This window comes from Arvicola amphibius, chromosome 4 (genome assembly GCF_903992535.2).
Source record: "Arvicola amphibius chromosome 4, mArvAmp1.2, whole genome shotgun sequence".
Classification (NCBI taxonomy): Eukaryota; Metazoa; Chordata; class Mammalia; order Rodentia; family Cricetidae; genus Arvicola; species Arvicola amphibius.
The window spans coordinates 138,872,990-138,890,098 of NC_052050.1; the positions used below are offsets into that span (position 1 = coordinate 138,872,990).

General features: G+C 44.9%; 1 protein-coding gene across 1 annotated transcript; it reads left to right on the forward strand.

The window, feature by feature from the left end:
- The first annotated feature begins 652 nt into the window (after positions 1 to 652).
- Positions 653 to 16,848, forward strand: Ubxn8 (UBX domain protein 8). Its single transcript, XM_038325019.1, has 8 exons — positions 653 to 807; positions 5,130 to 5,252; positions 7,721 to 7,788; positions 9,418 to 9,540; positions 11,025 to 11,162; positions 12,444 to 12,485; positions 13,843 to 13,917; positions 15,847 to 16,848. Exons 1-8 carry the CDS (start codon positions 720 to 722, stop codon positions 16,015 to 16,017), a joined length of 828 nt encoding a protein of 275 aa, XP_038180947.1. The 5' UTR covers positions 653 to 719; the 3' UTR covers positions 16,018 to 16,848.
- The last annotated feature ends 261 nt before the right edge of the window (positions 16,849 to 17,109 follow it).

A 17,109-nucleotide genomic window follows, 5' to 3' on the forward strand; every position in this document is an offset into this window, starting at 1 on the left:
TTGTGGGACACAATAAATGTGACCTTGAGCTAAAATGAGAAGTGACCGCAAGTTTGGATGTTTTCCTGTTGGATATTCTTTCAGTGGGAAGTCCCCCCCATCCCTGAGGTGCCAAGCTGCCAGATGTGTCATGGAGTGACAGTGAAGTCACAGAACCCCGTGAGGCCAAGGTGATGCGTAGGCAAGCTGACAGGAGAGCAACGGGGGTGTGTGTGTGGAGGAGGGGGGGAGCAGGTCCAGAGAATCCTCGCGCGGGTGTGGGGCGGGAGCAGGCCCCACTTTTAAGCTTCCCGCAGGGTCCGTCAGGCTGAGAAAATGCTTAGTAACTAGAAAGCTAGGAACCACACGCCCTGTCACCCCCAAGTGCCACAAGGCCACGGGGCCTCACAGCCTCAACTGCTCCGCACTTCCAGTCCTTTCCTATCCTAGCGCCATCTTATAGACCCTCCCAGTCGGGCCATCCACAACATTCCCGACCAACACCACAGGGCAGGCGGCTCCTCGGACCAGCCCCGGCCGAAAGGAGATGGCCTGCGCCTTCTGAGGCGGAAACCATGAGCTTGGTAACAGAGGGGCTGACGTGCTCGGGCCCACGCCGCAGCCTTAGGGCCTAACATCCGGCCCGCAACGCTGGCTCCCAGCGCGACGTTTTCGCACCAGCCCCGCCGGAAGGCACGGCCGGAAGGGGCGGGCACTGCGCCCGGTGGGGCCTTCGCGCCATGGCTTCTCGCGGCGTCGTTGGCCTCTTCTTGCTCTCCGCTCTCCCTCTCTTGTGTCTGGAGCTTCGGCGCGGGATCCCGAGCCTCGGTAGGTGTTGTCTCCCCGCCTCTCGGCGCTCACGGCTCACCTGGATGCTGCGTACAGTTCTTTTCTGCCCATGGCGCCTCCGCGCGGCGTTGACTACAATTCCCAGAGTCCATCGCGCCCGCTCCTTTTCCGGAGCCCCCTCCATTTCGTGGGAAGTGGTCTCTTGGGCTCTGGCCAGGGTCTACTTGGAAAGGGGACAGATGCGAGCTGTTGCACTTCAGCGTGTGATGACAGTGGGAACTAAATAGGCTCCCGAGCATTGAGACTGAGTCCTGAAGTCGAGAAGCCGTCACCTGGAAAAGAGGGTGAAGCGGAGGGGAATGTTCCAGACGAAGCCCTGTGTGGCAAGGTCAAGGCATGGTAGAAAGGGAGCCCTCAAATAACATTTATTGAATCTTTATTCTGAGTCAGACACTGTTGCAATCTCTATCTTCATTACTGCCGGAAGGACTTGTAGGTACTGTTAGCGTAAAAACAAACAACAACAAAAAAACCCCACTCAAAACAAAAACCGGCTCTCACCCCAGAGGGACTAAGAGTTTATTTTAGAGTCAAATATGAATGTCCGTGGTTTTGGAACACAGATTTAGGGTACCGCAAATACCACATCCCACAGTTCCGTAAAGTTTTTGCAGTAACAGAAAATAACGTCATAAAACACTACAAATACATATTGGTAGGTCAGGGAACGGGGTTATTGTAATGTGTAGGGGAAATCTCCCAGAGGCCTCAGGTGCTGATCACTTTTTGAGGTTTTGCGTTGCTGGAAGCTAGTGGATTGAGTGAATACCTTCTGTAGCTTTCCCGAGATAGCCATAGGACTTTAAGTCATAGAGGTGGGCAATGAGTGGCTATTAAAGGGGCTCAAGATAGCCCAAGATGATTTGTGATATGTGATTAGTGTCTGGACCAGCACCGTTCCACAGGAGCTAATCATCTTTTGTAAGGGGGCTTCTTTGGGGGAACTTGAGCCCACAGTACTGTTGAAGTTCTTATTCCACGTTTGAGAACGTTGTGACCTGCTGAGGAGGGCAGGTGGCTTCTTGGAGGTAGTTTGGTTTTGGTTTTTCTTTGTGTGTGTGTGACAGAGAATTAAACTAGGTTTAAGGTTGGCCTGCAACTTGAAGAAGCGTCCTGCCTGAGGCACCCAGGTGTTGAGGTGATAGGTGTCAAACCATGCTTGGCTTACCCAGAGCTTTTTTTTTTTAACAGTTCTTTTTTTTTTTTTTTTTAAATATTTATTTATTTATTTATTATGTATACAGCTAGCCAGAAGAGGGTACCAGACCTCATTACAGATGGTTTGGAAGAGCAGGCAATGCTCTTAACCACTGAGCCATCTCTCCAGCCCCCGGAGCTTGTTTTGTTTTGTTTTTCTGTCCCCTCTCCCCCCAAGACAGGGTTTCTCTATGTTTAGCTTTGGTGCCCTTCCTGGGACTAGCTGTTGTAGACCAGGCTGGCCTCGAACTCACAGAGATCCGCCTGCCTCTGCTTCCCGAGTGCTGGGATTAAAGGCGTGCGCCACCACCGCCTGGCTACCCAGCGCTTTTTAAAGGCTCATTTTGGATTCTGTGTGGACATGCTTTGGGTGGAAACTAGAGTGGAAAATAGTGAAGCAAGTTGGGGTTTCCCGTGGATAAGTAGTTATGCCGATGGCCTGGACCGGGATAACAGAATGAGTAGCAACTGCAGACAGAGTTGGGATATGGATGAAGTAGAAAAGATAGACCTCTTGGATGGATAGTTTCCCCCGTCTGCCTCCCTCCTTAACCCCACACTGGGTTTCTTAGTGTAACAGCTTTAGCTATTGCGGAACTCACTCTGTAGACCAGGCTGGAACTCATAGAGATCCATCTGCCTCTGCCCCTGGGGAGACTTTTGAAAGTCAGGTTTCTCCTTCAACCTTTCTGTGTGTTCCGGGGAATCAAACTAATTCAGACTGTCAGACTTGTGAACCGAGCACTTTTGCCCTCGCTGGCCCAACACGACTTTTGTTTCAACAACAGCAAGAGCTCACACTGCTCATCGCAGAGTTGACCCGCTCGTCTTTCCACTTAGTGCTAATATTTGAGTCACAAGTCAGAGAGAAGGTCGTCATCTCGGATTGTGGGATCTGCTTCCCATCAGCACTGACCTCTGCGAACTAGAGACCACCTCAGATTTGTCTCTGTTTCTACACCTTATCACAGTGGTTAAGAAAACTCAGTCAAGAGGTGGAGGAAATGCAACTGGCCTTCTGGCGGTGGCCCCTGCTTTGGGAAATCTCACTTCGCTCTGGAGCCCTTTGCTGGGAAGTGGCAGCGGTTTTCTTCCCATACGCTCCCTCCTTGGTTTCTTGGTGATCTGGTGCTAATATTTATGTCCGCTTTAGGAATTGCATCCTCAGCCGGGCGGTGGTGGCGCACGCCTTTAATCCCAGCACTCGGGAGGCAGAGGCAGGCGGATCTCTGTGAGTTTGAGGCCAGCCTGGTTTACAAGAGCTAGTTCCAGAACAGGCTCTAAAAAAAAAAAAAGGAATTGCATCCTCCCAGTGCAGTGGCTGCAATGCAATGCAGGTTCCCAGTGGAGCACCCTTCATGCCTAGTGTTGCTCTACGGTTCTGTAATTCCTTCTTTAAATGGTCTTCAGCTGGGGCTGGACAGATGGCTCAGTGGTTAAGAGCACCGGTTGTTCTTCCAGAGGATCCAGGTTCAATTCCCAGCACCCACATGGCAGCTCACAGCTGTCTGCAATTCCACTTCCAGGGGATCCAACACCCTCACAGACATATATGACCGCAAAACACCAATGTAATGGAATAAAAATAAATCATTAAAACCAAAAACCAAAAACAAAATAACCTTCAGTTAAAGGACCACTGGACCCAGACCTTATCATTGGGTAAAATGCTACTTGTGTTTCTGCCAAACTTTAAAAATAAAAAATAAAACCATTCTGGAATCAGGTTTCAGGGTCAAACAAAACCAACAACAACCTCCTGAAAACTCAGGGTAAGTTTTGATCCTACTGTACGTCTCTTCCCCAGCATTTAACAAACTGTATTATTACACAGACTGCTACGCTAAACATTTTCTATTTTTTGATGTTTTGAGATGGAGTTTCCTTGTGTAGCCCTGGCTGTCCTGGTAAAGAAGATCAGCCTGCTTCTGCCTTCCCCTAGCCCTGGGATAAAAGGTGTGTGCCACCATGCCTGGCTGGTGGCTCTTAATATTTTTGAGAATTGAATGTTTGCCTAGGCTCTCAAAACAGTGTAGGAAGTACTGAGTTGTTCCATTTCCCCCAGATAAACACGTAAGTAGTGATTTTACGTGTAAACGAATAAGTGCTGGGAACTAGAGAAATAATGGCTCAGTGCAGCCCGGAGAAAGAATTTGGTGTTTTAGAGACTAGGCAGGAGTGCATGGCTCAGTGGAGAAAAGTATTCTAAGGAGACAGGTGGCTAAGGCCCAGAACCAAAAGTAAAGAAGCAAATAAGCATTTTGGGCGAGGAAGATGGCTCCGCTGATAATGGTGTTCCTGCCAAGCTTGCCCCAAATGCCCCAAATGACCAATTCTTGAAAAATAAATGTAGTCATTTTTTTGAATGACTATTTATTTAATTATATATACAGTGTTCTGCCAACATGTATGTCTGCAGGCCAGAAGAAGGCACCAGAAATTATTACAGATGGCTGTGAACCACCACGTGGGTGCTGGGGATTGAACTCAGGACCTCTGGAAGAGCAGTCAGTGCTCTTAACCTCTGAGCCGTCTCTCCAGCCCCATGGAATGACTATCTAAAATAGTACTGGAATTGGACAAGACACTACTGTCAATCTTATTTATAAGGAAACCAAATCTTATGCATTACTAATTCTCATAATATTTATAATACAGCGGAACACTGCCTTCTTAAAACAGGATGTTTCTTCAGAATTATTTTCTGTTTGCTGTGGCTGTGACGGCCAGGTTGAATTGTAGGGCCCCAGGAGGCTCAGGAAGAGTCAGTACCCACATTCTTTAGCATCTCCTGTGCTCTCTGGGACACACAGTCCTTTATTTATTATTAGTAGCAAGGAGAAAGAATTTTTTCTTTCGGGGCTGGAGAGATGGCTCCGAGGTTAAGAGCACTGACTGCTCTTCCAAAGGTCCTGAGTTCAATTCCCAGCAACCACATGGTGGCTCACAACCATCTGTAATGAGATCTGGTGCCCTCTTCTGGCATGCAAGCATACAGGGAAGGAATGTTGTATACATAATAAATAATTAATAAATAAATCTTTTTAAAAAAAAGAATTTTTTCTTTCAAAGAAAAATGTTTCTTTTAAACTTTTCTTTCTAAGGAATTAAAGATCTCATCTTGCTGAGTGGCCGGATATTCCTGTTACTTGCCCTGCTGACCCTAGTCATTTCTGTGGCCACCTCCTGGTTTAACTCACCTAAACCTTCCCGAGTTCACGTGAAAGGTATGTTTATTACTTGTGTTACCTTTACATTTTTTTTACTCAAAAAATAAAAAGTAACCTTTTCTACTGAAATTTCTTCCTTTTGTTTATTCTACAATAAGAACTATTTGACCATCTGTTTACGATGTGTAGTGTCCAGTGAGGATCTGTTCTCCTTCCATCATGTGGGCTCTGGGGGTGGAGCTAAGGTCTTAAGGGTTTGGCAGTAAGGTCTTTCTTTACCCACTGAGCTGTCTCGCCACCCTTAGGTGCCATGGCATAGAGAGATGGCAGTGCGTAAGAGCACGGCTGCTCTTCTAGAGGACCTGCACTCTGTTTCCCACACCCACATGGTTTCTCACAGCTGTCTGTAACGCTAGCTCTTGGGGATCTGACACCCTTTTCTGGCCTCCGTGGGCACTGCACGGATGTAGTACACAGACATACATGTCATACACATAAAATTAAAAACAAAGCCAAGCAAAACAAAAAGGCATATTCTGTGTGGCTTAATACAGATTACTTTTAAAACTAATAGCTGTTCTTACATGTACTTAACAAAAGCGGCCCAGTAATGAATTTGTTTTTGTTTTTTAAGATAGGGTGTTCTATAACCCAAGCTGGCTTGGTACTTACTACATCGCTAAGGATGACTTTGAACTTCTTCTTTTTTTTTTTTTTTGGTTTTTCGAGACAGGGTTTCCCTGTAGTCTCTAGAGCCTGTCCAAGAACTAGCTCTTGTAGACCAGGCTGGCCTCGAACTCAGAGATCCGCCTGCCTCTGCCTCCCGAGTGCTGGGATTAAAGGCGTGCGCCACCGGCTGACTTTGAACTTCTAATCCTCCTGCCTCCATCCCCTGACTGCTGAGATCACAGCGTGCACCAACAAGCCTGGTCATATGTGTTACCTAGCGTTTTGTGTGTGCTAGGCAAGCACTCTACTAAGGCCACGCCCTCAGCCTCTGTAGTTTATTGGTATTAAAATATAAATAAATACAATGGGTGGTATAAATTAAAGCCTTTTTAAAAAAAAGTTTGTTTGTTTATTTATTTATTTATTTATTATGTATACAATGTTCTGCCTATATGTCTGCCTGCAGGCCAGAAAAGGGCACCAGATCTCATTACAGGTGGTTGTGAGCCACCATATGGTTGCTGGAAATTGAACTCAGGACCTCTGGAAGAAGGAGCAGTGCTCTTAACTACTGAGCCATCTCTCCAGCTCTAAATTAAAGCCTTTTGACGTTAACCAGGCCAAAAAACAAAAACAACAAAACAAAAATCCAAAAAACCATAATTACAAAAGATTATTCAACCCCATAATATAACGTGGGTGCTTTGGGGATTCCCAACCATAGATTTTGTATTTTCTCTGCTTTGATCTCTTAAACTTCAGAGTACTCAAGTTGGAAATTAAACAAGAACATTGTAACTTCCATTAGGGATTTTATGTGAGTTGTGTTTCCAGGGCGTACATGACCTCAGCTGTAGAAGCATGAATAGCACGTGTGCCCTGGTTTCAGTCCTTAACACCTCCAAAAAATCAAATAAAAAAGTGAAAGTATGTTGCTGTCGAGAAGATGGTTTGCTGCTTACACTGCTCCACAAGCCCCTGAGGTCCACTGTTTATGAATATGGAAATGTGCCTTGCTGATTCCTGCCCTTGGAAATGGTTCATTTGTATCATTTGAGTGTGAGTCATGAGGCTCAGTCATGGGTTGATAGGTTATTGGCGTAATCTTCACCGAAGGCTGATGCTACATAATATGTAATATAAAAATGTGTTCAGGTGTGGCGCACGCCTTTAATCCCAGCACTCGGGAGGCAGAGGCAGGCGGATCTCTGAGTTCGAGGCCAGCCTGGTCTACAAGAGCTAGTTCCAGGACAGGCTCTAGAAACTACAGGGAAACCCTGTCTCGAAAAACCAAAAAAAAAAAAAAAAAAAAAAAAATGTGTTCAGGCTGGGTATGGTGGCCCAAGCTGCTGTCGTCATAGTGTTTGGAAGCTGAGGCAGCAGGATATCCAGTTTTAGGCCAGTCAGGGCTACAGAAAGAAATTTGTTAATTTGTTATATATAATAATAAATGTTTGTGAGTTGTTTCAGAACAAAATTTTTGCTTGGAAGTGGTGGCCCATGCCTTTCATCCCAACACTTGGGAGGCAGAGGCAGGCATATTTCTGTGAGTTTGAGGCCAGCCTGGTCTACAAGAGCTAGTTCCAGGACAGGCTCCAAAGCTACAGAGAAACCCTGTTTCAAAAAAACAAAACAAACAAAAAACCCTTTTATTGGATAGAGTTCGTATGCAAATGACTTACTTTGCTTTTACCGGTTGCATGTACCTCATTTTCATTATTTGAAAAAATATGTAGTGCTTTGAAATGTTCAAATGTTTTTTAACATTTTAAAATCTATAGATTAGTTTTTAGAGAAAATGTATTTGATTCTTTGATACTTGAGAATGAAAAAATCCTTTTATGTTTTGGTGTCAGAAGGAGAAGAGAATGAGAAAAGACAAAGACTCGTGAGGAAAAAGCAACAGGAGGCCCAGGGTGAGCAGGTAAGGCTGGCCCTCAGGACTCTGTGGGTGCTGTCTTGCTGTGTCTGTGCTAAGAGGTCTTTGTGTGAACAGTTACTGGTGTCTAATTCCCAGGGCCTAAGATAGTGCCCCCCTCCTCCTCCGAGACAAGCTTTCTTTTTCTTTTCTTTTTATTCTTTTTTTTTTTTGGTTTTTCGAGACAGGGTTTCTCTGTGGCTTTGGAGCCTGTCCTGGAACCCACTCTGTAGACCAGGCTGGTCTCAAATCGAGACAAGCTTTCTTGTGTTGCAGGCTGACCTTGAATTTAGAAAGTGACTAAGGCTGACCCTGACCCTGGATGCTGTTCTTCTGCCTCCTCTCCCTAAATGCTGACCCTTTAAAATTAGAATTAAAAATCCTTATTAATTACATTATATTTATGTTATTTACATATATAATTACATTATAGTCATGTGTCTGTGTGACGTGTGTGGAGAGAGTTGTTCTCTCCTTCCACTATGTGGGTACCGGGGTTTGAACTCTGGCGGGTGATCAGGCTTGATGGCAGGTGCCTTTATCACTTTGACAGTTGCGCTTGCCTTGACCACTGTTGTAGCCAATGTTGGCCTCGATTTCAGGATCCTCCTGCCTCAGTTGAGCAGCCAGAGTGCTGAGATCAAAGGTATGTACCACCATGCCCAGAACATCCTTGTTATCTCGGAGTCTTGGTCAGTGTTCTGTTGCTGTGAAGAGATTATGACCAAGGCAACTCCTATAATAGAAAGCATTTAATTGGGGGCTTGCTTACAGTTTCAGAGGCTTATTCTGAGGGAGCATGGTGTCAGGGAAGTGTGTTGCTTTAGAAGTAGCTGAGAGGTTTTTATCTTGATCTCAGGGAGCGGGCAGAGTGAGAGAAGCTGGGCCCGGCATGGGCTTTTGAAACCTCACAGCTCACCCCACTGACACACCGCCTCCAATGAGGCCACACCTCCTAGGGTGACTAAATATTCAAATATATGATTCTGTCTTAGGGTCACTGTTGTGGTGATGAAGCACTGACCCTGGCGCCTCTTACAGAGGAAAGCATTTAACTTGCTTACAGGTTCGGAGGTTCAGTCCATTGTCATCACGGTGGGAAAGCTTGGTGGCAGCAGGCAGACATGGTGCTGGAGAGGGAGCTGAGAGTCCTACATCCTGATCAGCAGGCAGCAGGAAGAGAGAGTCTGGGCCTGGTTTGAGCTTCTGAATTATTCACAGCCCGCCCCCAGTGACATACCTCTTCCAGCAAGACCTAATCGTGCACTCCTAATAGTGCCACCTCTAATGACTAAGACTAAGCATGCAGATGTCTGAGCCGATGGAGCCATTCTTCTTTTTTTTTTTTTTTTTTTTTTTTTTTTGGTTTTTCGACACAGGGTTTCCCTGTAGTTTCTAGAGCCTGTCCTGAAACTAGCTCTTGTAGACCAGGCTGGCCTCGAACTCAGAGATCCGCCTGCCTCTGCCTCCCGAGTGCTGGGATTAAAGGCATGCGCCACCACCGCCCGGCTCGATGGAGCCATTCTTATTCAAACCGCCACAAGGTTCAAGCCTTGCTCTTGATTTATGACTTTATAGACAACATGAATGTGTAGAAACTAAGGTGTAGTAATAACACGTTTTTTTCTTGAACAGGCCAGCAGATATATACAGAATGTTTTAAAACCTCAGCAGGAAATGAAATTGAAGAAACTAGAAGAACGGTTTTATCAAATGACGGGCGAAACCTGGAAATTAACCACTGGCCACAAACTCGAGGTTGGAAATGCCGGTTTCATATTTTGCATTTTATTATTTGTTTCTTGGTGGTGGTGTGTGTGTGCGTGCATGTGTTTGTGTGCATGCGTGCATGTGTGTGTCTGGGCACGTGTGTGCGTGTGCGCATGTGTGTATGCATGTGTATGTTCTGGCACGTGTGCGTGCGTGCATGTGTGTGTTTGTGTGTGTGCGCATGTGTGTGTCCGGGCATGTGTATGTGTGCACCTCCCCATGCAGGCACACTCATGGTGTACTGGGATCTAAACTTGAGTCCTCAGGGCAGCAATGCTTTCTCAATGAGACATCTCCCTAGCTCAGTCCCATAATTGTGCCCCTGTTTCCTTTTATGTATAGGTTTTTTGTGTTTGGTAGGGTTTGAATCAGGGTTTCACTGTGGAACCCAGGCCAACCTTGAACTCATTTTGTGGCCTTTGCTGATCTCAGACTTGCACTTTTCCTGCTTCTGCCCCTTAAATGCTGGGGTTCCAGGCATGCTCCACAATGCTTGACTCTCCATAGGGTTTTACTTTGTGTGTGAAGTAGTTAAGTGATTTTTTTTGTACCTATGATAACGTATTCTTTGAGAAAACTATCAATTAACACTGTTCTGAGGAGCTTCTCATCTTTGCTTAAGTAAAATATCCAGATATCCAGAGTATTAAACTCCCATTAAAAAATAGATGTATTTGTTTTTATGTGCATGAGTATTTTGCTTGCATATATGCACACATGCACTCAGAAGAGCATGTCAGAGTCTCTGAAACTGGAATCAATGGTCGTTAGCCTTCATGCGTGTGCCAACCTGTGTCTTTATGTGTGCATTAAGTGTGTTCTTGTGCCAAGTCATCTCTCCAGTTCCAGACTCATGCTGTAGGCATCATGCTTGCTTCTATGTTTAAAATCTTTGGTGTTGATAACCTGTTTTTTTCATTTGGTAATGGAGGTTTACAATTTAAGTATTTATCCAGAGGAAAGGCTTTGTGGTTTAGAGTACTGGTGACAGATTTTATATTGAGGACTCATTAAATAATGTGGCTTAGGAGAAAGTTTTGGTAAGGTATGCTAGTTGCTTTTGTAGATTAAAGTGCCTTAGAGAACACCTTAAGGAATTATTTTTGTCCAGTTTCACAGAAGTTGGTCGGCTCTGGTTGGAAGGTGTGGTGGACAGAGCAGAGCGCTGTAGCCAGCCTGGACTCCATGCAGGCCAGCCAGGGCTGCCTCCCAAGCTCTGTACTAAAACACAAACCAGAACCAAGAGGAGCAGGGCCTTGTCAGTGCTTCTTAGCTGGGAAGTGGGGACGGGATGATGGGGCCTTGGAGCTAGATAAAGGCAGGAGGCTCATTAGGCCTCCTGTTTTCTTGTCCAAAGAGATTGTGCATTAGCTTTCGGCATCTAAAAATCACAGTGTTAAAAAACCTGACCATTATGAATAGTCTAGTTGACAGAACATCCCTCTTAAAATTGTTCGGTTGTTTTTGACCAGGGGGATGAAGATTTTGTGCTTGGAAATTCGAGCCAGACATCTTTTGAAACAGCAAACAGGGAAGCAGCCAGAAGACGGAACTTGCCCAAGCTTTTAACTGAAGTCTCACCACCTGCTCCACAGCCCGCCAAGAAGGAGGTTGTGCACATCCCTCACTGAGTGTGTTCTCTGGAGAGGTGGCTACTAAGGAAGAGGATGGCTTTTAACACAGTGCTGTCTTACCACCTTGCAGAGGGTCAGCTGCACAGATCCTTGGTCCTGTTTAATAACAAAAGTCTGGACCAAATTTAGAGGAAAGCTAGAAGATAAATGACGGTGTAGAGATGGGAAGGACAGTTCACGGAGGGAGGCATTTCTTCTGGAGGTCTTCAGATGGTGCTGTGTGTCCTGAGAGTGGCCACACCGTCTACAGGCTGGATACCCTCATTTGACATGCTTGTGGTCAGAAGTATTTCAGACTTTAGCATGATACTGGGATAGGGCACAAGTATAAACACATTTCTGTATGCCTTATTTACATAAACTGAAGAAGTTTAGTCAGTGTCTCTAAGTTTTCTGTGCATAATGGCATGGAATTATGTTTCTGCCTCCCAGGTGCTGGGACGACAGCCTGCGCTGCAACCGAGGCTTTTCCTGTTTCTTTAAATAGTGCATTTTTACATAATATCCTAGAACATCTTAAAAGACAGATTTTAGGGAAGCATGCTGGCGGTTGATTGCAGGGCCTGGTGCATGCTAGGCAAGCACTCGATAACTGGGCTGCCTCTCCCAGTGTGAACTCTCTCTCATTTATTTTTTGAGACAGAATCTGAGATTAAAAAAAAATACATGTATTTGCTGTATGTGAGCATACACAAGACTGTAAGGCCGAGTACAGCCTATGGGAGGTCATTTCTTTGGGGACTGAACCCAGGTTGTCAGCAGGTGTCTTAGTGTTCTGTTGCTGTGAAGAGACACCATGGCCATGCAACTCTTTGGGTTTCTCTGTCCAGCCCTGACTGTCCTGAAGCTCACTCTGTAGACCAGACTGACCGTGAATTCACTGAGATCCGCCTGGCTCTGCCTCTGGGATTAAAGGTGTGCGCCACCACACCCAGCTCTATTGTAAACTTTAAAAAAAGTGTATAAAAATTACAGTAGTAATTTATTGTATGTGAATAGATGTACACACGTGTGGCAGTCAGGATAACTGCAGGAGTTGCTTCTCTTTTTCTACCATGTGGGTCCTAGGAATCAAACCCAAGTCAGCTTTAATCGCGTCACCAGACAGACCTCACTGTGAATGTTTGATAGAGGTGTATACAGAGAAGCCCTTTAGACCTAGATGCATGGAACCTACTGCACAGGACTCTTCTTAAGAGTGCTCACTTCGTGGAAATGGTTTTTACTTTCCTTTCATTAACACGCAGCTTTCTTTAGGTTCCTGATTTACCTGATGAACCATCAGAAACAGCTGAGGAGGTACGTTTCTCGTCTCCATTTCCTTTGATGTCATCAGGTAGCTAAGTCCTACTGCCCCTGGTTTTAGAGAGAAGAGCAGGTTCCTGTGGCTGACTTGGAGTCATGTCTCTGAGGATGGCATCAGAGTCTCAGCCGAGAGCTGCTTCAGGCAGCGAGGGTATGGACCAGGACCAGTAAGTCGGCTGCTTACCACAGAACAGCAGCATTGAAATGGGCGGATGGCTTCACCCTGGTCCCCACTTAAGCTGAAACTGCAGCTGCTGGGCTGGGGGGGGGGGGGACAGATAGCCCACCCGCCTCGTCATGGAGGGAGCCTGTCTTGTTTTCTGCTATTGGCCATCTTAGTTATAGGTCTGATGCAGGGGAACCACGTGTCTTTAGAGCCATGAAGTTACTGGGCAAAATGTCCAGAAAAAGAACTGCCCGTGTCCTGTTTTGTGAAGTTCGGCGTCTTTAGCGTCCTCAAAAAACAGGTTTTGAAGCAGTCATGCAGCTAATACAGTCTGTTTTCTCAACACATTTGTAACATATAAGTTTGGAACTTTGTATATCTTAGGAAAATCTGAAAGTTATTCACAGGTAAAAGACAATTGAAGAAAGCAATCCAGATATTGAATCACCCGGAGACAAATACTTGTTTTTGTGCATGTGCCTGCATGAGTTTGTGAGACCCATATGGGTGCAGATGCCCACGGAGGCCAGAGACAGTTGTTGAGTCCTAGAATGGAGTTGTAGGGTGTTGTGAGTCCAGATGTGCATACTGGGAACTGAAGCCAGGTTCTTCGTGCTCTTCAGCCCCCTTAAAAATAGTTTTAGATTTATCTGGTATGTATGAGTGTTTCATTTGCATGTCTGTGCACCGCATGGCGGTGAGGAGAGCCTCATATCCCCAGGAACTGGAGTTAAGGGGTCGTCAGTGGCTAGAGTGGTGCTGGGAGCTGAACTTGGGTCTTCTGGAAGAGCAGCCAGTCTTTTAACCACGGAACCATCTCTTCAGCCTACTTAGCAACAGTTTTTTGAGGTAGAGTTTCATGTGGTCTAGGATGAACTCAAACTTGCTAAGTAATGACATCACATCTTGAGCTTCTGATCCTGCACTCCACCTTTGCAGGGAACTGGCTTGAATCACGCTTGTGTATATGGGGATGGGTTTTGAACCCAGGGCTTTTGTACATGCTAGGCAAACTCCATACTAGCTGAGCCACATTGGAGTTCCTATCCGGACTTTTGTTCTTGAGATAAGGTTTGCTTTGTAGTTCAGACTGACCTCAAATTTGCAATCTTCTTGACTTAGCTCCTGTGTGGATTGCAGGTCTGGGTGACCAGTGTGGCTTACCTGAATATTTGTATTCTCCAGGTAGTTACTGTTGCCCTTCGCTGCCCAAGTGGACGTGTTTTAAGGAGGAGATTTTTCAAGTCTTGGAATTCACAGGTGAGGAAATCAAATATTGACTTATCAAATTTGTCAATAGTGTGTTCAAATGTAGTGGGATCTCTTACCACGTAGACAATGTGGATATTCTGCATTGCGTAAGGTTTGATAATTTCTTTGAATTGTGATCTCTACATTTATATTTTTTTCCTACTTTTTCTTCCTTTTTAGTATTAAGGACAGTATAACTAGTCTTCCTCTGTCCCACTGCCAGCTCCCAAATAAACAACACGGAGACTTAATAACAATAAAGCTTCAGCTGATAGGCTTGTTACTAACTAGCTCTTACAACTTAACCCATTTTTACCAATCTACATTTTGTCTTTATTGCCTTTACTCTGTACTGCCCATGCTGCTTCCTCTTTGTTTGGCAACTCTGCTTCTTCCCAGCGTCCTGTGTGCCTGGAAATCCTGCCTAACTATTAGCCATTCAGCTTTTTATTTACCCAATCAGAATGACATGTCTACAGTGTACAAAAAGATTTTCCACAACACAACAGATCTAAGGGTTCAAGCAGGCATTTTCTTACTGAGCTGTATTTCCTTGGTTGTTTAATTACATGTTAGTTGGTGGGAAAATGGTGTTTTTGAGCCCAGGGTTGCCTAGAACTCACTGTGTAGTCAAGGCTGGACTGAACTGTGTCAGCCTCCCAAATGCTTGGATTGCAGGCAATGAGATATTACACCTGGCAGCCTGTTTTAAAAATAGTCATATTGGGGCTGCAGGTATAAGAGTGCAGTCCTCCTACCTCGGGGGTTATGCATATGACAACTGGAAGGATTGAGTTTGGAGCCAGTTAGACCCTGACTCAGAACCACCACCAACAGAAAGAGGTTGTTTTATTTTGTTTGTTTTTTGAGACAGGGTTTCTCTATAGTCCTGGCTGTCCTGAAATTTACTTTGTAGACCAGGCTGACCTCAAACTCTCGGAGATCTACCTGTCTCTGTCTCCCAAGTGCTGGCATTAAAGGGGTGTGCCACCATGCCTGGCAAAAAGATGTAATGTTGGAAGTCTAAACTTAGTGGCAGAGTGAGTGCTTAGCATGTGCAAAAGACGTGGGTTCAATTTCCACGCTTCTAAAAATGTCTTAATTAAAATGATTACATACAGATTTATTATATAGATCAGCAGTGGTTAGCAATTCAAGACATTATTTGATACTTTGGTGCCTTGGAACATTATATCTTTGTCATGTATCCGGTTTTTGTTGTTGAGACACAAGATCTTGCTGTTGCCTGGGCTGGCCTCAATCCCCATTACTTTTGGCTCCAGTAGTTAGTCCTCCAGCGACAGCTCGAGTAGCTGGGACTACAGCTGTGTAGAAATACATCCAACTTACTTTTCTTTTCAAAGCAAAACATGTTTTAACAGTTCATGTTTTGAGGCAAATGAGCTTTCACAAGGATTTGAAAATTTTTATGACTACTTTTTTTTTCTTTTTTGTGGTGCTGGACTTTGAACCCAGTGTGTAGATGGTAATCTTTATGGATAGTTACAGGAATGGCCCACAGTAAGTTGGGCTTTGTCTCAGGGGCCAAGTAGGTATGTCTCTTTTGACAAAGCTGCTTTGTGATTTTGATGTGTTCTGTTGACTTATATTTTGACTCAAATTTTTGTTTCCAAATGTTTTTTGTTCTCAACATTTCATTGACTATTCTCCATCCCCTACTTAGGGATGAGGCTCTGTTCCTACTGTGTTGGTAGGCCTACTCCCTCTCAAATGAAGGCATTCAAGGTTATTCATGTCTCCAAACGCATGGCGTACTGCTCTTCCTTAAAAGTCTAGACAGTTTCTTTGAAGATGTGGAAAGTACTTCTCATTCCTCAGGACATGATTACAGAGTGACAGAACTGTTTAATGTCACATTGAGACATTAAACATTCTGTAGGAACCTTTAGTCTAATACTAAAGTCTTTTTTCTTCTAGGTCTTATTTGACTGGATGATGAAAATTGGGTACCACAAATCTCTATACAGCCTTTCCACTTCCTTTCCCAGACGACCTCTGGAAGCTGACGGAGGCTTGTCACTGGAGGACATAGGGATAACTGTGGATACTGTACTTAATGTGGAAGAGAAAGAACAGAGGAGCCAGTAAAATCAGAACTACCTGTTGTCCTTAAGAGTCGTTGTATGACCTCACCGGCAGTGTTCACATTAAAGCCATGCTCCATGTTGTGCTCCTCTTGTTCATAGGAGCATACCTACATACAATGGAAGAGGATTGCTTGATACGGAAAGCTTTGTGGACTGTATCATCTTACAATGTACCCAAGTGAGAACAAGGTAAAAAGGATGTAAGACATCTGACAGCAGGTCTGAGCCAGGCAAGGGGGCACATGCCTCCTGGAAAGTCTGAGTCAGACCGTCTTAAAACCAACCAACTAGCTGATAGAAGAACTGTGATTTCTGCTTCTTGAGTCTACAGTATTTAACAATTCAGCCAAACCCTTCACATCTTCAAGTAGGAATATTGATTCCACTGTATTCCTAAAAACTTAAAAAAGACTTTAAAGAAATTTCAGAGTGGACTGATTCCATGTACTTTGACCTAAATCTGAGGGTGAAGTTTTTGCCACAGGAACTTTGGGGAACACACTGAAACTACAGTAAGCATGGCCATTGTTGGTAGGTGCATTTTGTGGGAACACACTTTTACTGGAAGTCAGAGTTTGAGCTTATTTTTGCTAAGTTTTTGACGACAACAGCTGTGGCTACAAGCTAGAGATTCTGACCAATTAGAAGGGAAGGGAAGGTGTAGAGGTGGATCTGTCCACCTGGACCAGAGGTCGAGAATTCAAGTCTATTCCTTCTATCATGTTAATAAAGTCTACTGCCCCTCCTCCTCTCCTTTTGGAGTGAAGTATCTAAACGTGTAGAAAATAAATGAGGCGGATTCAGTATTCACTGACTGTCCCTCCTGATGCTATTCTGTGTCTGTCTTTTATATCTCTCTTCCTTTTACTTAATAACCCTAATCCTCATGCTCTTACCCTGGAACGCATGAGAAGCTGGTCTTGGACAGTATCTGGAGTGCGAGCTGTTGTATGCACTGATACCCTTAAGAGTCTGTCTTCAGAGATCTTTCTTAACCTTTGATATTTTGGAGATGGGGTCTCATAGAGTCCGGGGTGAACTTGAACTCTCCTGGATCCTCCTGCCCCCCAACCCAAATGTTGGGATTACAGGC

Bases quoted from the DNA above. Each gene is read 5' to 3' on its own strand.
- Ubxn8 (XM_038325019.1), top strand. From the start codon at position 720: ATGGCTTCTCGCGGCGTCGTTGGCCTCTTCTTGCTCTCCGCTCTCCCT. The intron at 808-5,129 runs GTAGGTGTTGTC...TTTCTTTCTAAG, and splicing joins GCGCGGGATCCCGAGCCTCG to GAATTAAAGATCTCATCTTG. The intron at 9,541-11,024 runs GTTGGAAATGCC...GTTTTTGACCAG, and splicing joins CCACTGGCCACAAACTCGAG to GGGGATGAAGATTTTGTGCT.